This window comes from Calliopsis andreniformis, chromosome 4 (genome assembly GCF_051401765.1).
Source record: "Calliopsis andreniformis isolate RMS-2024a chromosome 4, iyCalAndr_principal, whole genome shotgun sequence".
In the NCBI taxonomy this organism is placed as follows: Eukaryota; Metazoa; Arthropoda; class Insecta; order Hymenoptera; family Andrenidae; genus Calliopsis; species Calliopsis andreniformis.
Window position 1 is genome coordinate 10,256,589 of NC_135065.1, and position 24,870 is coordinate 10,281,458.

General features: G+C 45.4%; 1 protein-coding gene across 2 annotated transcripts in view; it reads right to left on the bottom strand.

Annotated features, from left to right (window-relative positions):
• The window catches only part of Glut4ef (Glucose transporter 4 enhancer factor), a 77,769-nt gene that overhangs the window by 26,722 nt on the left and 26,177 nt on the right, over positions 1 to 24,870 (bottom strand). For both annotated transcript variants that reach the window (XM_076375852.1, XM_076375853.1), the window contains exons 3-5: positions 17,612 to 17,772; positions 1,793 to 2,010; positions 797 to 1,107 (exon numbers count right to left, since the gene is read on the bottom strand). In XM_076375852.1, coding sequence (XP_076231967.1) covers positions 797 to 1,107; positions 1,793 to 2,010; positions 17,612 to 17,772 — 690 coding nt within the window. The remainder of the gene's footprint in view (positions 1 to 796; positions 1,108 to 1,792; positions 2,011 to 17,611; positions 17,773 to 24,870) is intronic.

A 24,870-nucleotide genomic window follows, 5' to 3' on the forward strand; every position in this document is an offset into this window, starting at 1 on the left:
AAATTATGCCGCAAATTATTACACTGAATATTGAGAATAAATTACACAACCATTTCCTGAAAAATGGACTTCCATTTTTGAGAAATATAATTGTCTCAAGAATAAAAAGAAAAATCTTGAATCCATTTGAACTTTTTTAACGTATGAGAATTTCACCTGAATAAATACGCATGTACACCTGAAAGGTCGTGACAAGAAAAAAAATGGGTCTGAAAGTAAAAGCAACAGAGGAAAGCGAGAAGTAAAAGTAGCCTTTCAAATCTTCCAAGGAATCTACTGTATACTCTACTTGTAACAAAATTAAGATAGACACGGAACATTGCAATCTCATTAAACAATCACATAAGAGCCTGCTCATAAACTGCAGATACTATCTAAACTACCATCAAAGACTCAGATCAGAAGAATTCATACCTAATTGCAAAAAAAAAGCAAAGACATTAACCCAAGACAAATCAACACCTCAAACTTCCTCAAACTCTCTCTCCAACTATCCCACCATAACGATATAAATATAACCATGACGATCTCTCGTATCCAAGAAAGAAGAAAGAAGGTCCATGGCAGAAGAGAGGGGAAAACAATTCCTAGAATCGCGACAGAATGATAGATAATCCCGACGGGTCGACCGAAGGCCAAGTTCACCAGCTGGGGGATTAACGTTGCAACAGCGTGTCGGTGAGCGTTGCACTCGAATCTTATCAGATAACGAGCTGTCGATCGATCGATACGGCGCGTGCACGCGCGTGCAAGATGAACACGCAGCGGTTTACAGTCGTCGACGTCGTTTACTCACCTTCTTCTTGCGGGGGTGCTGCTCCTCGAGGTAATCGGGCACTATCCCCTCGTCCAAGGTGTTGGTGGAGCCTGGGGTGCTGCTCGACGAGCCAGACGCGTTGTAAGGGTAGTGCTGCTGATTGTGCGAAGGATGAGCCGCGGTGGGCCATAGAGAGCCCGTTGTCGGTGCCCCCTCGTCGCTGAGGGGTGGGCTGGGGGTGCCACTTCGCCATGAAGCCCCGCTGCTGCTGCTGCTGTTCGACGTGCCGCCGACACCCGGAGAGCCGACCACCATGCCGCCACCCCCTCCTCCTCGACCTCCCCAGGAACCTTAACAAAGGAAACGGAGGGATTTTTAATTAATTTAATCCATGGCTGGGTATTTCGGGGCGAGTTGTGAACTAAGTGGGCTTCGAGATGGGGTACCGAGGGTCAAATGGTCTGAAAGAATGTATTGTTCAAGCTTCTATTGAGATAATATTGTTCCTAGGGCGTAATCGATAAAGTCTATAGCTCCCTTATCATGCATTCTTTTTGGCTGTTCAAAGGGGATTCCAAAGCTTATTTCTTGGACAAAAGATTGTAGAAAAGGAATAGGAGATATTACTCACACATTTCGTATTTAGAAACTACTCAAGACTGAACATTCAGATGTCCATATATCCCGTATACTCTACACACCCCATAACATATCTTAATTCCCCCTTTTTATCGAACCTCCACATCCTGCAATTACTTGAAACAGCAGGGCAACTTCGAGTGAACACACACGAGGGTAGGAAGAATTCACACACATCACTGAGTGAACTGATATCTCCGATTCACTGTCCAAGCTCACGTACAAGGCAGACACAGTGAGCCCCGACTGGCGGCAATTACATTTCGGTCGTGTAATTTGTTCTTGCTACGGAGGCCGTGGACAAAAGAACAACTGCAGCGAGGCGGCGCAGGAATAAAATTAGGATCAATTGCTTTCGTTCCTGGTATTAGCAAGCATTTACCGCATGATACTGACCGTAATTGTGCTGGCAGTGAAGTGGCAGGGGATTGTGAGGACTGTGTGGCGAGCATGAAAGCGACATGAGGACCAGCGCCGCGGTGCATTCGTCCATGCAGTCGCCGCGCTCGTTGGTACGACAACCCTCGCGACCGCATCCATGGGGTATTCTGTCGCTCCAGCCACTGTACGGCCGTTCTGAATCGTTGCTCGAGCTCGGTCGCCGCTTCCTCGACCTGAAACAAACACACCACTTCTAATTAGCTTTTGACAAAGCAATGCGTGATAACGATTGTTTAACCCCTTGGCGATGGGATTTATATGCTGTGGAATGCATATTGGGTATCAGTATGGACTTACAAGTGTAGGGAGGGTTTCAAGTTGAGACGGGATTCTAAATCTAGGGGAATTTCAAATCTGGGGGATTTCACATTTATGGAGGTGTTCCAAGTCTAGGGGGATCCCAGGTCTAGGGGGATCCCAAGTCTAGGGGATCCCAAATCTAGGGGGATCCTAGGTCTACGGGGATCCTAGGACTAGGGGGATCCTAGGTCTAGGGGGATCCTAGGACTAGGGGGATCGCAAGTCTAGGGGGATCCCAAGTCTAGGGGGATCCCAAGTCTAGGGGGATCCCAAGTCTAGGGGGATCCCAAGTCTAGGGGGATCCCAAGTCTAGGGGGATCCCAAGTCTAGGGGGATCCCAAGTGTAAGAGGATCCTAAGTGTAGGGAGATCCCAAATGTAGGGGGATCCTAAGTCTCAGAGGATCCCAAGTTTAGGGGAATCCTAAGTCTAGGGGGATCCTAAGTCTAGGAAGACCCCATGTCTAGAAGAATCACAAATATGTAGGTCTCACAAGTTTTCGAACGAAAGACTCGTTTCAGAGGTAAATTTCTGAGGTCACCTGTACATTTGTACCCACGTAAACGCTTTTCAGAGCACTGCACAGACCTCATCAAGCACTTTCAGGACAACAGGAGCAGCACCGTGGATTAAGCCAGTCACGTAACGCGATTGCTTGTGGCGCAACGCAACTAGATTATTAGATTGAACTCAAGTTTCGCAAGAGGAAGCGTTTTTAAGAAGAATGCACGCGTGTCTCAACAATGAGAACCTGTCGCCTGTATAAAAAAAGCCCCGTAGCAACAATAGCTACTGCGTCGTGTTCCCGGAATCTCGCGCTTCTGCAATTACGTAAAACAGTGTTTCCCTTCGACGATATTCTGCGGACCAGGTCATTGTACCGTAATGCACCGATGGACGACGCTGTAAATTGCCAGTTTTCCAAGAAAACCTGTAAAGATGCGACGATAACGCGCTAACGTTAACGCGAGTTCCCAGTAAATTTCTACCCTGCTATTTTTCGAGTCCCATTGCCTCGTTATAAGCTCGTTACTATAATCGCTGCGACTGGGAATTGTTTAAAGCAAAAAAGTTCTCTATGTACCACGTATTGCTGTGATCTTTGATCTCGTCGAGATCAAATGGTCTGAGAATAAGTTCATTTAAGAAGTGTGACTTTTTTAAAGAGTAACAATTTGAAGTTTACCTCCAAAAGGCAAGAGTAAGTAAAATTAGAGAACAGTTTTAGCTTACATTCAGACAACACTGTATCATGTGATAGATTTAACAGAGATATGGGCCTATTTTAAGAGAATATTATTTCCTCCCCTAGTGAACGACTGTTGAAGTCTGTTGAAGAGTCGGTGTGATACTCTTATACACAGGCTTCTGTGACGTTACCTGATTGAAATTTACACGGTGGTGGTGTCGATGAAGGGAGCAGCCCTCGATACACTGCGCTAACAAGTGGATCGAATGTTCGTTGGAGGACATACGACACCGGGTAATCAATAGAAACCCTGACTTTCTAGGAAATTGGTAGGGTAAATTTTCCTAGCGATCTGCGTTGATCGGGTATCAGACTACCATAGATAATCGCTACTAACAGGGATCTCTATGAAGACGTTCAATCTTTTCTAAAAAGACTCAATTTAGAAACACAAATAGCTAAAGAAAGGTACCTCAAAAATATGAACTCTCAGCAACGCTCTCCCTCTAAACCTCCTTCAAAAAATTCCTCACTGTCCCATAATTTATAACACAATAAAATTACCCACGAGCTTATATCAGACAATACTGTACCCGAAATGGTACCCAATCATATTTATTCATTCTCACAAATTTCAGCATAGAAAGCAATTAACCCAGCACTTCTTCGACGTCCCCACAGAGCGCGGCTGTGATTGCAGGTTAAATCCAGCACGATCGTGGAGCAAGAGTCCCCATCGCTGCTCCGTTCCCCGATGGCGCGCTTTCTAGGAACGGATCGCAGGTTTCACCTTCGCGAGGCTCTTTCTCCACCCGAGGAACTTTCATGCCCGAGTCGTGGCTTTTCATACGAGGAACGGGAGGACGCGGAACAAGAAAAGGAGGCCCCCCGTCGACGGGGCCCGGGGCTCGTACGGCGAAGGACAAGCGTGGCACGCGTGGAGTGGGGGCACACGAACGCGAAACGACGTAGTCAAGGCCGCCGCTTGTTCAGCCGCCGTTCCGCTCGGACCGGTACATCGAGAGTCGAAAGTGAAACGTCGCGCGTTTGCCCGCCACGAGGAATGACGCACGAACTAGACGGTATTTCGAAAGTAACACCTTCTGGGTGTACACTGCGCGCGCGCTGTCCCGCTTACGAGGCCCGCGCCGGGCCCCGAAGGCTGCTCATGAAAGTACGGTCGAAACGGGGTGAACGATTGCTCGTTAATGCGTGGATAATTACTCTCGAATCGCGAGGGAGCGAAGGAGGCGCTGAGGGAACCGGTGCTGGGTTCATGCGTGCCGACTCGGAGGGGGAATACAATTGGAGGTTCACGGAGAACGGGGTACCGTTAAGGCTGCCGCCGAGCGGAACAGAGGATTCATTACGCGATAATCCTTGGAACACGCTAATTGCAACGGTATGGTGTGGAATGGGGCACGAAAGACGAGTGGAAGGGTCAGGGAAGCGGTCGAGAAATCGCGGAGAAGGGAAACTGGGGCCTCCCGAGAGGCGTAATTGGGTCTTTCTAAGAGGGAAAATTGAGTGCCCCCAAGAGAGAAAATTGGGTCCTCCCAAGAAGGAATGATTGGACCCAATAAAAGAAAAGTTGAGTCCCCTCAAATGTATGCTTGGAATTCTTGTTCCTATTTTTTGAGAAGGCTGATTGTAAGCTTCAAAGTAGACCTTTCTGAAATCCTCTGAACTCCTAATTGACACCTAGTCACAAGCATGAGCTTTTAAAAAGATAACAGGTACTGTAATTGAGGATGGATTCTAGTGGACAAGGTGCAGTAGCAAAGAGCTAGTGTGCTGTGTGATTTTGCATGGGAACTAACAGCGACTGCGTAGAAACACCTGCAGGAAATGAGTTCCTTTCACCTCAGAGAACCTTCGGGTCTAACATATGCAGATGAGAGTACTCCCTTACCAACATAGCGACTAAATTGTTTTAGGATTAGTCCACGCTATCCAACAACACAAGAAATAATAAAATGTCAGGTGACACCATACTTCCAAGAAATCTTCCTAAAAGAACTTTTCCTCGACCACCATTACATAAAAGTTTCTCAAAGTCTCGAGTTCCAAACCGACTCATAAAAAGTCCTGAAGTCGTCCGACATCTTTAAAAGAGCAAGAAAAATTCTGGTAGAAACTGTAATAACGTGGGCCTTGAAAGCGCCAAAACATCTGACAGTTGAGCGTTTGACGCGCTGAAGACCGCCTGTCCTCGCTGTCAGTTTAATTAAAGAGACGCTCGGTTGCAACTAGCTCCCAAAGACGATCGACAAAAACGAAAGAGAAAGTAAATTGGCCCGATACACGGTGCTCTCGATACTTGGTCGCCTTGTACTTGGACGAGCCCTGAACGACGGGACAATTTTCGGAACGCGTTGCGTACTAATTGCGCGCTCGAATCGTTATGAGAAAAATTGGAGCGTGGGAAATGGCGTCCTCGATCGATCCTCTCTCCCTTTCTCCAATTCGGCTCGAGTGTTTGGAGTTCGATCACGCTGTACTTTTCCTGATACTGTAAATAATGGAGCCAATAGTAGGTAATAACAAGTAATAGGTATGATAGTAACAAATAATTACGAGTATAATTCATTTTAGTTATTTCCATGGTTACTGATAACACCTCCAATTGTCCTTTTCTAGTTTTTAGCGATTAGGAACTAGTGATCCATCTTTCAATCCACAACACTAACACTAACTATAAAATGCAACAGGATACTGCCACGGGGACTGTGTTATTGTTTCGCAACTTTTTCTGGCCTCAATTACTGCTGTCGATTTCGTGGCATTTAAATTCAACGCGCAACAGCCCTCCCACCTCTGTCTTCGTTAAATAGAAAATGCGAAGCTATCCATGCGCTCGATTGTAAACGATCAGTGTTATCATCGTATCGTGACATAACGTTATGCAACTCGGTCGAAGGACATACACGGTGCACGAGGCTCCACGTGGCGCAATGACGAACCGGAAGTCGAACTGCGACGCTGCCTGGATCAACGTCCTTTTCGAATATCGATTAACCTGGGCAGAGTGTAAAGCAGGGACCTGATGACGCTCGTCTAGACGGTTCGAATTAGCCTCGGCGAGCCACGGTCGCCATTAGACAGAGGTCGACTGATGCGCCATTTTCAAGGCAAAAAGTGTTGGAAAATTGTATATGTATTCAACGATAGAAGTTATTTTGAATTTCTTTGCGTACTGGGACTTTGAGCTTTGATTGTCGAAGTATTTTCGTTCCTTCTTTAATGTAGTCTTATTTTTAAATGCGAACCTGCTGATCTCTGACGATTCATTAGAAAAGGTGGTTTAGCAGTAGCTTGAAGCTTGAATTTCATGTTTCCCATTAACAGAAGACGGAAAAATGTCGAGCCATGCTATTAACCTAACCAATCACATGCAATAGGAAGCCGATACGACCAATTCCAGGTGCTATCGATTGCACGCGATTGATTAGATTGGCGATGCATTTCTGCCAATGTTGCGCTATGGTTTTAAGCCAATCGCTTCCGCGGATATCAATCTTCAAATTAATTTCGGGCTCGTTTCTATTTTCCACTCTGTTATAAGTCAATAAAGTGAAAATTAAGTTGCACCCTACGTCCGTTCACTTTCATTAAACCCAATTACAAGTAACTATAAAACCATGTGCAATCATTCTAAAACATCAAACATTTAAATCCTAAAATCAATGCATGCAAGCGTCAGTAACTCTATAACCATCCCAACTAAAAAAGCACCATCAAGTAATCTCAAAGAATAAAAAAACATCGATACCTCTGATCGAGTTACTAAGCAAATATAAGTAATTACCAATTAAATACCAATTAAACTCCTCAAATTCCACCCTTAAAATCCTATACCATACAAATAGCGTTTACCAGAAATTCCCAAAGTAGAGCCCCCAAATTACTCGCTAAAAAGTCTAATAAAATAAATTGGTAAAAAGTAGTATAAAATAAATTCCAGATATCTGGATAATACATTGAACAGTATTACAATATGGATAAACGCTTACGTACATGCGCCGTTTCATCTTCGATTTAATTTTCCCCGAGCGAGCACACCGATCAGACTGGGAGAGTTGGGCGCAAAGAGAAGAGGCTCTTCCGTGTCCTAGCCCGGTGCACGGGTCGCGGTTGCCCCAGAAACCGTAATGCACTTCTCGTTATATGGGTCGGGAAGCGCGTTGATCCATATTCGGGATACGCCGTCCCCGTGGACGGGTAAGTGGGTCAGCGACTCGTGCCCCACACGCGAAACTCTGTTGCCAGCTCGGTTAGGTCGGCTACCAGCCTTCGACTGACGGGATTCTCCCTGGCACAGGCACTTCCGCGTGTTGTCATCGACGGGGTCACAGGAAATTCGTGGAGAATAAAGCGTGGTGCATAAATGGGCCAATGGCGCCCTTTGGGTCAGGTCAGAGAGGTCCTTCTTACTGTGTTTTTGTTGGAAGTTCAGAAGAGGACTTTAACAGCCTGAGCTGGTTAGCATGGGGTGACGCGCCATTGGAGGTTGCGAAAGGCTGGGTCGAATGGGATTTGTTGATGTTCCTGTTCGCGGTATGTTTAACACTTGACTTTATGGTGAGTTGAGTTTTAATGTCTGTGTCACACTTGAGGGTTCATTTTTGTTTTGAACAGGTTTGAAGAGATTTCTGTGGAATGAGGATTCAGATTCTATGGGACTCCTTTTTTGGAGTAGCTTTGTCGATCACTTTTGTCCAGTATCTCGAAGAGCACAAGACCCAAGCTACTTATCTTGTACTATGTAATCAGAGGAAGATAAGGCTGACTAAACAATGCAGAATTCGCGTCTATTAATCAATTTTCTCTATCCACCATTGGAAAACAATTACAATCTAACCCAGTTTCTACAATCACCTATCAATTACAAATGCCACGATAATGGTCCGTCTCCAAGTCCTTTAAAATACATTCCACATTCTAATCATCTTTCTTCGAATTATTCCAGGAATAAACACCCCTCGATTACACTCTTAGAAAATAAATCACCTTCTACTACATAAAGTACTTCTAAGTGTTCGAATACTCAATGGCCTCAAAAATTCACTAAAATAATTAAAAATGAAACATTAGAAAAATGTTTAATAACCAAATACATAACCCCTGGTGCATTTGGAGATCACAGTCGGCATCTGGCTTTAGCTGGGAGCAACGCGCACCCCATAAGGAACGCGCGGCAAGTGCATCGATCCAGTTCCAAACGATATCCGGGTTACGGGAGTCGGACGACGGGTCACTTCGGATACAGGAACGCGGCAGCCGCCTGTGGCCTGTATCGAGCGACCTGATTTTCCTCGCAGGACAACCCGGACAACCTGATTTCGACTACGCCGACCCCATTCCCTGACCCGATTCCCCCGATTACGCTGGCTTCGAGTTTACAGCCACGGAGAACAGCTCTGTATCGGAGATTGCGTGAGTCTCCCTTGCATTGGGAAAGCGATTCGGTGAAACTGGGTTTAGGGCGGATCAGTGCTATCGATGGAGCTGGAAGATGAGATCAAGTTCAGGAATATTGTGACATAGAATGGTTTGGAATCGTGTTGAAGTCGGAGGAAAAGGAAGATGTGGTTAAAGATATTTTGCTGGATTTGTGTTATGAATAGTGTTCTAAGTAGATGATTGCATTTTGATAGAGGGGCTAGACTTTGAAGATATTTTTTGAGTCTTCTTCTTCTATGAGAAGAAAAGGCACCCTCAAAAATAGAGTGCAACCTCATCTGAATTGTCTTTGTTTTCAAAGTACTGTAGCTCAGGTTAATTTAATGCTGCTTTGAATACCAGGATGAGTGTATTCTATATGTAAGTGATTTTAACTTTAGAAAAATTGTTGATTCATCTTTATAGTCATTCTAGAGTGCTCTCTATCTTCTAATATCCCTTGCTCCTTACTATAATCTTTTATTAATACGTATCTATGGGTGACACAACAGTCGAAGAGTTAAATAAAAGAAAGATACTAAAAAAAGCAAACTTCAGACGATCTACCATTAGCCTCTACTCAAAGCTCTCATAATGTGTCCTTTTCCCCAGGTCTACTGTAAAACCGCCAGCTCCAATATTTAGACTACTCGCAAGGCAAGTACTTAAACTCAACCTTCAGCCAAACAAAAATCCCATCACAAAGGCTATCTGAACCATCCGCTAATTGCACCGAGTCCCCGAAGGCCTCGCGTCTATTCGATCCGCCCCAGCCGCGAGGTCATCCAATTAGTCGCGTTACTTTATCGACCTTCCACCGAAAAGTCTGGTGGATGTTTCGGCTTGAACAAGGGCTCGTTTCAGCCCGCGAGAGAAAACGCTCTAGAGAAGGCAAGGTCTTCGTCTGTGGTGTGCACGATACCCGTTCCTCGTGCATACACATTACTCGTCGAGTGTGTTGGTGCACGTGCCACCGCTCCCGTTTCATTGCCCCAGATTCGTCATTGGATAGAGAGTGACCCACCCCTTGACCAGTCCAAGTGGGAGAGGGCCAAGAGCGTCGTCACAGAACCCTCTTCTTCCTCGGCGTCTTCGTCTCCCCTTCGCTCGGCGTCCTCCTCCCACCTCAACAAGTAGTAGAGGCTTGCCAAGTACTACAACAGGTACGCTATATGCAGCGGCACGTGCATCAGCGTAGGTGAGACGGCCTTCCCTGTGTGCGTCGACGGGGAAGAAAGGGGAAGAAAGGGGAAGAAAGGGGAAGAAAAGGGGTGGTGGGCGAGGGACACGGGAAAACAGGAAGGATGAAAACGACGCGCGTGGGTACCGTGTACCTGACCCATTTATCCGATGCGACTCCGCACCGGTGGCTACGTAGCTCTATCGATCGACCTAGATCCGTGGCCCCAGCCTGGCACGACCTACTATTTGTTAGGCCACCTTAACCACCCTCGTGCACCGCCCGCCCCGTACCGAGGCTCGACTTTGCACAGACGATCCCTGGCGATCTCTGCAACCTTGCTGCCGAGGAGGAACGAAGGTCGCGAACGACACCCTCGATGAGAGGAAGCAATCAAGCAGGAGAAAAGCTGATGATCATTTTTTTTAGGACAGAGAGTCTAGATGAAGTTTACGAGAGTTTAGATGAAGTTGGTTTTTAGGAGATCGAGTCCTGGGATGATTTATGGGGTTCGTGGTTGAGAGGTATTTTTGTCTAGAGTCCACTCGAGGAGAGGGCTAGAGATTTGAGAAGAGTTTCTGGGAGGCTTCTATGTGGAGACTGAGTAAAAATTGGTGATTTAAATGAGGAGGTAATCGAAGTTTGGAATTCTTGAGAGAGATTTATAGAGTGAGAAAGTAGGTGCCAGAGGGACACTGTTGGAATTTGGTTTCAGGTCGATAAATCAAAGTGCTATTCACACTATTTATACTAGAACCAAATATAAATACCTGCGTTGCCAAATATCAATTCCACCTACTCAAATCATGAAATCCTCTCAGAAATAGCCCTCTGAGTAACAAAACTCTCGAAACTCCATTTACCCTCGCCTTATGTCTCCAAACCCCTTGCTTTACACAGTACAACGTACACAAAATACTTGCTCTACTTACTCTACTTATTTTACTTGTCCTACTTGCTATACATTATACCCATTGTAGCTGTCTCTTGCCTCAAGAAACCCACAAACGTTCAACACTAACATTTAACCAACCTCCAAGTTTTTACAAGGAGCTCATCAAAATCGTGGCTCCGCGCAGAGACAGAAAGTTCGTCGCGGGACAAAAATGACATCTGCCAGTGGCGCGTGCCTCTGTAGGTCAAGATCACGCGGCTCGTTGGCATATTTCGTCGCTCGAGACCTTGGCTCGCGATGTGTCTAGGTTGCACATAGCCAGGCGGTCCACCTTCTAACGTTTCTAGCCTCGTCCTGGCTGCGTGAGCCTTGTGCAACCTTCGTTTGGAGAACCGACAAAGGCTTGCTGTAGGTCAGTTGACCGTAGCTGGGAATCCCCGCGAGTCGAGGATGAGCCGAGTCCTCTCCGTGGGAACAGGGATTTCCAGGGGTTCGATTGTAAGCGTTGAAATGGCTCTGTTTCTCTCTTGTGAAATGATGGTTCACGTGTATTAACGATAGCTCGAGTTTGGTGTGCATCGTCAGGCCTATCTAGATGTGTATTCCGCGAGTGAAAGTGCTCGATGAACACCTGTTCACTCGAGTGTTGCGCGGTTGAAGGCTCTCTAGGTCTCTGCACACTGGAGACCCCGTTTCTTCGGGCTGCCCTGATTGCGCGATGGGGAATTCCTGTTTTAGGTTACTGGGTTGTGGATTTTGAATGTGGAGCGTGGAGACTGCGGGAGGAGGGACACTGTGATAGAACTTTGGCTCGAGTTAAGGTAGCATTGTGGCGATGTGACCACGTGAAGTGGCGAAATTTATCTGAAATATTAATAAATATTCTTGAAGACTTAAAATTATGTCTAGTTTTCCTCTCTTCAAAGAAAAAAAGACTCTACTTTTAATTTCACTTTCTCAAGTATTAATTTGGAATATCATTTTTAAAGCCTTCAACAATCTTGAATATAGAAGTTGCAGAATTCTTCGATGAAAAGTTCTCGCCATATTCCAAGCCTCAAAATAAACTTCCTTTCTTATTTGCGCAATGGAAATAACGCCTGCTAGATTTAGCACGCGGCAGAACGGTTCCGAGAACCCCAAACAAGACAGTTCTAATAGAAGCTAAGCATCTTCGATCTATCTTCATGTGTACACTAAACCACATCAGTGTTAACGAGCAATTTACCGTGTTTACGACACGATGACAGTCAAACTGCGCATCGAGTCTCGAAACACATTTATTTTCGATTAGCACAGTGTTGGCCTTTTATCTTAATGGACTAAGCCTTCAGGGGTTGAATTAAAGGGACTCTAAACCGAATTTTTAGACTCGATGGTAATTAAGGGCCACTGCTAATTAAGAACAACTGTGAAGCATAATGGACTTCGTCTACCAAGTTGTAACCTGGCTTTATTCGAACTTCCATTCTCTCTAAAACTGTACCCCTCATTAAAAGCTCGTCGCTATCCCTTTCATACCTCGGAATTACCCTTTTATTTCCCTTAACATTTCCCTCACAGAGACAGACATCACTCTTCAACACAAACTTAAAAATAGAATTCCTGCTTCCAGTGAACTTATAAATACTGCAATTTCCTCTATGCAATTAACTAATGCACCAGATGCACGACAAGGATTGAATAAATTAACCATACAATATCCTCCAATACCTGCTCCACTGTATTGAAAAAGAAACGAAATTAAAGGCTGAAGACTTTCATCCTCAATACGCAAGACCCTAAAGTGAAGCATGGTCCTCAGAATATTTCAATGCATCGCTCACAGCAATCCTCGCTTTAATCCGCCATTAAACACACAGGCCACCACGTCGATCTTAAAAGACCACCCAATCAGATTCCCAGCGCGGCAGGCCTATCAAGATCGCCGCAGATTGGGCTGAATTAACGCGTCGAAACGCGAGCGAACGAAAGGGAACGACAGGGATGGACAAGGGAGATTCTCGCCTGGTAACCAGGATCGAAACAGGACGCGGCGTCCTGGGGGTGGGTGGCCCTGGGGGTTGCTAGGTACCGGGAAAGGGGACAGCCCGGCATAGAGAGAACGTGGCAGTGCACCTGACCCATATACTGTCGCGGTATTGATCGACCTAATTCTAGTAAAACCCTCCTCGCCCGCAGAGATTGCTGGCCGAAATTACGTAAGCTAACCTACTGACTCACTGCACCCGTTGCCGCAGCACAAACTTTCTGTTGTTACGCCCCGAGAAGCCGGCTGCCACGCTGTCAGTGTAAATACTGAGATGAGGACTCGGATTTCGGTGGCGAGCGGTAGAGCTGAGGGGGAATGGGGAGGGAGAATGTGCGGGGTTGATTTTAGAGGCACTGTGGGATAGAGGTGAGGGAAATTGAGTTTGAGAGATAGAGCTTTGAGTTTTGGAGATTAGCCTAGGGGATGGAAATGAGTTTCAGACTGAGAGAGTAGATGTTGCTTCTAGAAGCAGTGGAATGGGGTAGGAATAAAAATCTAATTCTAGAGGCGGTGTGAAAAGGAGGTAAATGAGGCTCCAGGATTTTGAAGCACTGCAAGGGGATGGAGTCGAGAGATTTTGAGTTTGGGAAGCCAGTCACTGGTTCTAGAGGCAGTGGAACAGGGCAGAAATGAAGCTCTAATTCTAGAGATAGTACTAAGGGGTTAGAAATATAAAAGGTTGAGCTTCAGAAAAGAAATTCTGAATTTTTGAGACTCTGCAAAATAATAGAGCTGAGAGAATGTGATCTTGAAGAACCAAATTCTAAATTTTAGAGATTTTACAACGTAAGTAGATTTAGAAGAATTTGAACTTGAAATAGCTTTAATTCTAGAGACAGTACAAAAAGGGAATAAACCTGTGAAAGTTTGGGCTTGAGAATTAAAATTCGAAATTTCTGAGGCTATGCAAGAGGATACAGGCGACAAAGTTTAAGCTCCCAATCTGAACTGCCAGGTCAAAAGACATGAGCAAGTTGTATCATGGTGTATCAATCAAGCGGCAAATTGGAACCCCAACTCGAGTAGTATTATGGACTATTTATAGAACTGAATGGCTTGGTGACGTTTTCGAGTCACTCGACTGAGCAAACCTTCTATCTATTTTCACTACTATATTCTGCAACGCCTGGATTGAAACTGAATGATATGATCAATGTAGATACGAAATATTGCAGCAACTTTCTCTGTTGTGACATCATCCTCGAAAAGAGTCTGCTCGGTGGTTGCACTCTGATTCCATTTGACCTTTAGCGGCTCCTGTTGAACTTGAATTCTATCGGGTTTTGATGAGATTCGATCATGCTATGTGGAACGTGGCTTCGCTTCTGAATTTTCAATACAGTTCTTTAGAAAAATAAATAATATAACTCCTCAGAAAATGTGTTTTATTTTAGTACCAAAACATCATAAATTACTATCACTCATTAAATAAACAGAAATCTTTTCCATGACACATAATGATATTCATATTTTTTGTTCTTTCAACGTTGGACGTATAACATTACGAATTTACACGCTACCAAAGCTGTGTTAATGGCTGAATAAAACGAAGTGACTCATAAATAAGTTAAGAGCGTGAGAAGGTAATTAAAATCCCAGAAATCCCCCTAGGGTTAATCGACCACAACTAGAGAAGCGTGTATAGTGAAACTATTTAAATGCTGTTTAATCGAATACTTCATAATCCTGACAAACATCGCCCAAAGAAGAAAAACAAGCGTGTGGTTTATGCAATGTTAAAAATATAGATTATGAGGAAAATTACGTAAATGATCGGTTGGCAAATAGCATCGTTGACGAAAGAAGAGTAAATACGAGTGTGAGCACAAATAGTAGTACAACTAAAAAATATCATCATTAAAATAACTCATCCACTTTTTCTATAAAACGTTCACGACCTTAACAAATTTCTTGTAAGCATTTCCTATGAAAAAAAGTTGTTTCAACAAAAAGGAACTTCTACACCTCTACTTTAATTAAAAAACTCACAAATGAATTTAAACTAATTCCACGAAACTTCTGCTTTTTTCAACCCTTCGAATTCTCCATCCCCTTCACAGAATTTTCTCTTCTTCCATCACTGTAAGGCCCCCAGAATCTAAAAATTCCACCACGTCCACCTCAAACACCAACCAACCCTACTTCCACTCTCACCCCAACTCCACACCACCGATCCCCCCACGAGCCTCAAACAGACCCCTTCCTCAAAGACACTGAGGCCCAGTGGATCCAAGTTTCACGCGAAATCCTTGGCCACGGCGCAAGGTCTCGTTAAACGGCGGCCAAGCCTGCGCATGTGCTTTCGTCATCCATACCAAAGACCGAGGCGATTCTCGAGGCGTTCGATTTCCCCGCAGTGACCTTTCCTTTCACGTGGGGCAGGTCGTGCCAGGGCCAGGTGCGGCCGAAAACGTCGGCCGTCTACCTGCGTAATTCGGTCCCAAAGGCGGCCACCGGACGTGTTCCCCCCACCACGGTGCTCGTCCTTTGTGAGAGGATCTTCGGGGAGGCTCGGTCGTGCACGACTCCGTTCACGGAAAGAAAGGTAGAAAAAAAACCGAAAAGTCGAGGAGGAGGTCGTTGGCATCGGTCGTCGGTCATGAAACAGCCGTTCCACCCTCCTCGACCGAGGGGAACGATCGAGGGAGGGAGAACGGGGGCCCTGGGTGAAGAGGGACAGACAGAGGGGACAGATGGGAAGGGGGAGGACAAGAGGAAGGCTGTCTGTCCGAAAGATAGGGATCTCGAGTCGCAGGTGGGTGGAAAGCGTGAGTTTGAGGAGCTCTTGTCAGCCGAAGCCAACTTCGCTTCCTGTTCCAGCGGAGACGGCGACGCGGCTTTTCATCGACTCGAGGGGTCCACTGACTGGCTACTTTCAGGGGGAATTCGGTTCGATTTCTCGAGAATATTTGCGGCTGGATTGTGCTAAGGGAATGGGGGTGGAGAAGTAGCTTCGTGATGTGGCTGAGAAAAAGGGGAATTATTCTTGTGGGACTTCTGATGGAATATTTGTATTGCATATTATGAATATCAATATTGTATTTATATACTGTAGGAAATACTATTTGTAAGTCAGAAATTTTATAAGTAAATAAAAGTGCATCACAATCCTACAGGAAAATTGTCACAAGTGGAAAACGCGAAATTATTGAATAGAGTTACATTAAATAATTCCATAAGTTTAAAGTTTCTTCTATAGCAGGGGATACTTTCACCACCACCAGTGAACTACTTATACGTATACCAAAAAAGAGGTCCATCCTTGTATTAAAAATTGCAATATTAATACTATCCAAATTTTTTCCCTTCACATTACGTCTCATAAAAAAAAAGAACACATACCCTTCACCCAACTCCCTAAAATCCTCCCCCACCCCCAGAACAAAGCCACCCCTCGACCAATAAAACCTGTCGCCAGCTTCCTCACGCGATGGTCTCGTCAGACGGGTCACAGAGGTCAAGGCACCCGTCTTCCCCAATTCAGGGGTGAATTCCAAGGGTCCCACGACCTCCTCTTCCCCGAGGACCCGAATCGCGACCGAGGGATCGGATTCCACGGCGTTTAACGAGCCCGAGGGAGAGAAAGCATTTCGGCGGGTCTCGCGTGCAGTGGTAAGGGCGAGGGACAGGTGTTCGGCGAGGGTGCGTTCACGGTCTAACGATCGGCAGCAACCAGACGCCTTTTAGCGCTCCCCCGATGCAACGTGTGGGTGCGCGCAGCCTTTTTCAAAGGCGGGGGGACACCTTCGATCCTTTGGGCGGAACGCATGCACGCATGCATTAGGGCCAGGCGTGTGTGGGTGCGCGGGCTCACACACGTGGCCCACGCTAAATCTAGCGTGGAAGGGTCTGCGCTAGGGCGTCGGGCACGAATTCTCGAAGGGAGGAATCGTGCTCGGTTCACGACACTGCTGAGTATCATGCTTGGAGATCTTTTCGTGGCCGCGGAAGAGAGCCTGGACTCGAAGCGAATTGGGGGCCAGACTCGATAAGATCTTAGTCTAGATTCTGGGGTCACTGGGCGTCGAGGAATCCTGTGGACCTGGGTGCTAGGCGACATGGGGGAGCGAGGTGATTTGAGGCCTCGATTTAATACAGCTGCGAGCTGTTCCAAGTTTTTGTGATGGGCAGGCTTGTGAGACAGTGGATTCTATGGGGAGGGATGTCCTGTGAGTTTCTGAGAAGAAACTACGTATCTTGGGTGTTGAGATTCTGTATGGAAGTTCTAAATGAAAGCTATAATTGGGTCAGAAGAAACTAGAAACATATACACTAGGATTAAATACATTCTAGGGAACTCTAATCAAGGGACACTCTGGTTAATGACACTTAATTTGAGAATGAATCTCTCAAAAATGGTACAGAAAGGAAAGTTGCTACTGTTCATCATAGAATATGCAATTCTTTTCAAGCAGACTTGGAAACCAGCCCAAATCTCAAATTTTAATATTGAACTTCCGATCGAAGTAACACAGTGTAGTGTTCCCCCGCTATAGGATCATGGCTAACTTCTCTAAACTATAAAATAACTTATGATCTTATCACAAATGTAAAAAAGTGTACCAGAAAAATTCTTGTCTATATAATTTCGAGATCACAGCCACGATCTTCCAGCGAGGGAATACTCTAACTCTAACACATGTAAGTTAAAACAGGAAAAAGAGGCTTAGATGTATCTCAACAAACGACACAAGCTGCTATGATAAAAACTGTTATCGAAGGAGGTTAGAGACTTACCCAATCACGTGTGGCACGTCGATAGAGTGCGAAGAGGCCCGTTTGCGATCGCCAGCCATATCGGCGAGCCTAGCGAAATCGGTATCCTGGTCGGCCAGCCGGGCGCTCTTACGTGACTCGAGCAACCTGACCTCGTCTATACGTTTGGTCAAGCTCATCGTCTGCAACAGGGTGAACATGTCTACGTTAGATCGAGTGACCCGAAATTTCAGTCTCACTTTGCATTATAAGGTTACCGATTATGGAGCTGCTCAGAGCCCCTGCTCAAAGCCTGAACATTCAATCCACTCTCTTCATTCAGGTTACTGAGGGCAATAGTGCATTGATTATTCTAGGGGTTAACGTGGGTCTACCTGTGTGAACTATTTTATGGACTCATTTGAATAGAAAAAATTCACCTCTGCTTTGCACTGTTGAAAATTCATATCTTGGTTGAAATTGAAGATTCTATCTACTCTCTATTCATCGACGACAGTGAGGTAGATTTAGGATGAATTGGAGAGACTCTCGGAAGGAGATATTTTTACGTTTCTGTGGAATCTTGTTTAGGATATCAATATTAGATAAGAGATTTATTGCTTCTTTCAATTAGTATCATTACTTAGAGTGATCAGTCTCAAAATAATTTTCCTCATTACCAGCTAAATAAAACCGAAATTCAATCCCCCCTTTGCCCTAGATTCCCCTAAAAATGCAGTGACCCAGGCCACCCCATCTACATCAAAGATTCAATCCCTCGGTTAGGGTCAGTGCGCCAGGCAACTCGGCAGCCAAGTACATTATCCGTGAAACGAGGTTCAAACTAGAAGAAGCTTGTCAAGAGTGCCCCAGCATCCATCCTCTTCAAGCAAACACGCAGAGAGGATCGCTGCGCTGAATAATCCCGGCCGAGCGAGAAAAATCTATTTCCTACAGTGGTTCTTGCTAAAGTACACGCGAAGACATTCGCCAGAAAAAGGTCGCGTTTCCCTAACGATCGACCGCGGAGTATCCATCACGTCTAACAGTATCGCCGTTTTTCGCTGCGCGTTTCCTGGCCACCGAGAAGCCCGATTTTTCCACCGATTTCACCGACAGAGGCTGTCTGCCCCCTTATCTCGTTCGCGCGTCTATTATTACGACACTTAATGGTAATCAATTAACTTGTTCCCGAACCGTTTAACGCGCCGATTAGAACTCGCAATCTGCACGCTCTAGTTCGCCAGGTGAACCAGTGATACTCGCACTGCAACACACGCAGCGGGTATAGCTAGTCGTGAAACGGCATTTGGTCCTTTTTCCCCTTCGCGAAAACGCCCTGGGCAGGAATCCGCGCACGTTTCTCGCGGTTTTTCATTATTAGCCGTAACGCGTTCCTCTCGCCCCTCTTTCCCATCTTTTTGCCTACCGCTCTTCGATTCGAATTGCTGTCCAGCAATTATTTATGGTGATATCCGGCCACGAGGTGACTATTTTGTTGCTTTGGCCGAGATGGTGGACCCTGCGATGTCGATACACGATCGTGTTGTGTTTGGAACTCAGAGTGCGTGTGTGAGGGTATTGATAGATATTATTATTAACTGGACAGGGCCCATAAATTATAATCGTAATTATAATTATGTGCTCCTAAGTTGAGGCTTTATTTTGTTCATAGGATTGAATATGTAGTACCTATGTATAATAATTTGTGCGAAAAGAAGAAAAGAGTGTACCCGAGCCCTGCACGATTGCATACCATTCGAGAGGAAATCAGGCCCTCGCGGCTGCTGATTGCTCGCAGAGAAATAATATTCCCCTCGCGAATATTATTTCCTGCTGCATCTTCTCCCTGAGTTAGTGGAAGGAGCATTTAACGTTACTTGTTCGATCACATCATACGCGGAAAGGGGAAATTGCATTAATTTCCTTGAAAATTATATCAGGAATAGAGACAATTTTTTCGGAGCACTTGAACTTCCATTTCAAATATATTTTTGTATTTGCTTATACGAAAAGAATTTACAACAGCCTCTACGATAATGCAATGGTATAATATTAATAAATCTTGCAAAGCTACGAATACACGATTCTCGATAACACAGATACCTAATAAAACACTCGATTATCCAAACGGATTTCATCGTCGATCTCTTCTCCGAATCATCGCCTCGATTTTCAGACGACCTCACGATTAACCAGCACTTTTCCCTGCTATCAACGACGAACGTCGCAATTATCGACGATCAAATCAGCGTCCGATATCGATAGAACGATCCAGTCTGTCGCGCGTCTCTCGAGGTCTCAATTAAAAACCTCTACGTCTCTTATCGTCGTCCAGGGAGATAAACGGTCTGCGGGGACACGGCGCAAAAGCCTCGTATCATCGACGAAATCGGGCCCATTTGGTGAATCAAAAGCCATCGAGGCGCGACGATGGCAATAACGCTTCCGTACGAGCGAAAACAAGCGGAACCAAAAGGAGGAAGACTGTTTACCCGTGGCAACGTCGTCATTATATTCGCATTATCGCTCGCCTGGCCGAGGATTTGCACGTGCATCCTCTGCGTGCTGTTCCTGCACGCAAAAAGATCGTTCCCATACGTGGGCATGTACTCCCAACACCGCTAGGTAAATTTTATTTAACGTTCATTATTCATTCGCTGTTTGCCTCTGCGTTGAAATAACACAGTTTATTATTGATTCTTGGTGAACACGAGGGCAATATATTTCACTGAGACTGTAGGTATGCATTTAAAAACCGCGATTTGGGCGGGAAAATATTCAAATTCAAAAGAAATTCATTGTGAGACTTCTGAGGGCGCTCGATCAACCTGTATTCTTTCAGAAATTCCTATATAGGATTCATTTGTATCTCTAAATAGAATAGAAGAAAGGTCCTAGAAAATAGAGAATGCAAATTCAGAGCCACATGAATTCCATTTAAATTTGACTCGAGACTTAGGTAATCCTCCTTCTCTAAGCAGAAGATTCTCATTTCTCATACTAAAGAGGAAAGAAAGAAGGCAAACACCGTAGGAATCGATGATTAAAATGGAATTTCATTGAAGCAGCTTCAGCCTGCGCACGATCTAACGCACAGGACGGTGCGCGCGCAACTACACGGAGATTGAATTTATTCGCCCGCGTACGTGCTACACGTGTTCAATTAAATACGATGCTGGGCATAATTGCGCGGAACGCGATGGTAATACAGGGCCGCGAGCCAGCCATATTTACGAGGAACAGTTTTATCGTGGCACCGCAGGGATTCCCACAGGAAATCCCCCAGCGGCTCGACCAATAATCCTATCCGATTCCAGACTCCAATCGGCGCCGCTTTCGGTGGAAAAGAAGGAACTCGTTCGCGAGGGTGTCCTCGGGAGGATAATAAAACCAGCTGGAGGATTAAGATTTTTGAGTGATATTTTTCGGATGATCTTTTTGAAAAAAAAAAAGTGTTGGCTCTATGTCACTGGATTCCCTGGAACTAATTTTTTATATCTATACTTGGTAATCTTTGAGAAGGTAAATTCAAGCTACTGGTAGTTAGAGTTGTAAGTGCAGGTAAAAAGGACGCTGCGTAATGAAGAATAAAAACATAATTGGTTAAGTAAATTACTTAAAAACGATCTCTAATAATATACAAACTTTATAAATTTACTTTACAGATTTACTCTCCCTCTGGCTTTAAAAGATATGCCTGTTGCCTTGAAAAGAATATTACCTTTTCGTGCTGCATATAAAGATTTACTATTCCACGCACTCCTATATTTAACAAAGTTTTTACTATCCACGAGCAATTTCCATCCTTCTTTCGTGCCAGACATTTAACCTTCGATTATTCAATTTTGCAGTGAGTTCTGTGCTTGGCAGCAACCTTGAAGCACATGGTGCACAGAAAATATTCAAGAAAAGACGACGTATCATCGACCATTTAACAGCCTTCTTTCTTTGAGGCTCGTTTAAGCATTAAAATATACGTTTGCACATTTCCCTCGAATACAATGGCGCATTAAATTTCCCACTGCATTTTAAATCGTTCCCCAATTAGCGAGTCCTTTCTTCTGGTGGCAGAAGTCAGATGGAGCGATTGAGATACGGAGGATTAATCGTTCGAAAGTAAATCGTAAATCGAACGACTTAAATTCGAAGAAGTTTCACCTCGAGTGAATTTCAAAGTAGGGGAGGTCGATAAATATAGCCAGGCGAGCGTCCAATGCGGATACCAATTTCCTGTATTCACGTACGTTGTGTTTATTATGTCGTTAACCGGTTAACGCACCTATCGATACCGAATTCGATTCCCTCGAAGGAGGTTAACGCTGCTAATTTATGCCCCCGCGTCAGGAATACGAAAGCGATGAGATCAAACGCGTTAAACCATGGTAGAGATAGGTATGTACTCCCAACCTACGTCACTGAATACCTGCTGTCGTTTCGAGGAAAAACTGAACTCGCAGGTTTCCTGATCGAAGTGACACAAGGTGACGTGGAATCTTCATTTTAGAATTGGAAATAGACATGTAAAATCATTTCATGAATGTATGAGGAAGCATAGTAGCATAGTAACGCTTGAGTAAGAGCTTCCTATATCACGTTTAAAAGTTATCGAGCTATTAATGAATCAACTAGTTAGCATTTTTATGAAGGAGCTACTGTGGCTTGTGATAGATCATCTACTTCCGGGAGGAGACAAAGACTTGACGGTAGGCTACTTGTAACCTAGAGAAAGGAAAGAAATAAGAACAAGAGGAATGTATTGAATACAGAAATATATTTTTAAGAAACCAATATACCTATCTCCTTAAAGTTCCATAAAAGGGACTTATCTCTCAAGAAATGAATAATCCCTCACCTTCAGACCTTCTTTTATCTACTAACCCTGTCACAGAAGCGACCAAAGACAGAGTCCCTTCACTCCCAGTAACACCAGCCAGCGAGTGGCATTTAAAAAGTGATCAAAATCGCATTAGCTAGCTTTGCCCCCCACAACGCAATCCACAGGTTCTCCAGTCCACGCGAGCATAATTATTAAACTTTCACGACTAGTTAACCAGTTCGTACAACCTGTCTACCATTTTCCAGCCAGCACCTCGTCCTCCCCATTAATTAACAGATCGAAGGCATCTCCTTCTTGTCCCTCAGCTTTATGATTCAGCAACCGGTCCGTCGAACCCCCGACAAAAACTTCAGTCACACTCGTCCCCGCTGTAAGCTCGCCATCCCAGCCATTCAGCTCCTAACTCCAGCGACTCGAATTTTTATTCCTCCCGAGGTCCTTCACCCAACGCTACGCCCAGGCTCTTATGTAATTGTAATCCACAGCTGAATGCCGGCCGAACGAGATAGGAATCACGCGCCACTGAATTCGGCATGTAAATACACGCTGCTAACGAATGTCACGCACGCTGTGCAGTTCGCCAGGTCGAGAACTCGACTATGCGAGCGCACACAGACTACCGTTAATTCAGCGAAGCCTTCAATTATGACTCGACAATAATAACGCTAGGAATTACAAGCCAACCCGCGGGGTTGTCCAATGGTGAAGGGGTGGGGGGTGGAAAAGACGAAAGTCCTGCGAGGCCAACTGTGCCATGGGCCCCACCCTGCAGAGGGATACGCTAACTCGTGGGGTATGCTCTGTGGACAGATAAGGGTTCACCGAAAACGAACCCCTTTTTTGGGCTCGCTATCGCGGTAGACAGGGTTAATTACCTGCCTTTATGAGTGTTTCTGTGGATGGAAGCCTTTTGATTCGTGTCACTTATCTGAGGTTTCGTGTTTAGGAGGCTCTGGGGTACTAGTGATGGCTTGCAGAGGGTTCTGGTGAAGAAGGGAGTTTTGATGCGTTGATTGGAATGGGGGGAAGACAGAGGATTGTTCAGTGGGGATGATAGAGATGCTCCTCAGGTGATGTGACTGGAAGGTGACAGCGAATTTCCCAGAGAAGAGTGGGAGTACCTGTGTGTATAATCATTATGTATGGAAATTTTAGATTTGCTATTCTAAATGATTTACTGTTCTACTGCTATCATTTCCTAGACGAATTCCCTATTCCAGGTTATTGCGAAAGAGACCGCTCGATAACGGCTGCCCCTTCCTCGCGGCGGGAAGTTCACGCGGCGTGGAACGTGTGTTGAAACATCACCAAGGCCAGCGCAGCGGTCTGACTGATTAAACATTGGGGAGGCCGACGAGCGAAAATCTGCGTCGTGACGGAGCCATCGGGGGGCGATCGAAGGCCCCAACGGGAGGCTTTTTTTCCAGCTGAACTCCCTCACCTCCGCGGGCTTAAAGGCCAGCGGCGGAGGAAGGAAGACCGTTCAAAGGTCACCGGCTACGCAGAGTCGGGAGAATGGTTGAGGGGGCGGACACGTGGCACTTCGAAAAATCGATTTTTCGAAAGGTTCTGGTGCCATTTGGGAAAATACAGCACTGTGGGGTTCACATTTTTTCATTGAGAAATAAGTGTGTGGGGGTCGGGATATTCGAATAGTGGAGCAGTTGAATATTCGAATTTTCAAATACTCGAATCTTTGAATTTTCAAATCTTCAAATATTCGAATTTTCAAGTGTTCCACTTATCGAGTATCCAAAATCTGCAACTTTTCGAATGCTCGTATATTCAAATCGCCAGATTATTGGGAAGTACCATAAGATTCCAAGAGCACCCCAAGCTTCCCTCTTCTACCCCCTTTCACTTCAACCCCCTCAAAGACTCCCTTCCACCTAAATCCCCCGAGCCCAGAACGAACAAGTCAATTACCTTCTCTCCCAAAACAAGAAGAAAATCTATGAAAATTTCTGAGTGACTGCACCCAGAAGCTTTCCTCAATTTCCTCAAACTAAACTAAACAATCTTCCTCTCCCTTCTAACTAAACACTCTCAGCCCAAGGAAGTCTTCTGGAAGATTCCTCCTGCTAAAAGAAAATCCACGGAAAACAGAGGAAGCGGGCAGAGTAGGAAGTACGCCCGAGGTCGCCATGGTCTCTGGCCGTGAGCCACGTGCGCTGCACTCGGCCGCACTTTCACTGGCTACTTTCAAATTTCTTCCCCCCTCCACTCCCCCGCGTGGATTTTTCTCCATTCGCCGGCTCGCCGATTCCTCGACGCGTCCCCTGGCTCCTCTCTCGCTCTCTCCTCTAATCACAATGAATTTTAGACAGCACAGAGTGTCGTCGAACCTAATGGTCCTCGAGAACGAACTCGCATCGTCGTCGGTGTTTTCCTTCTGCGAGGACACGCGAACCGGCTGCTCGTCGCGGGCTCGAAAACACGATTGCATAATGATCATTAGATA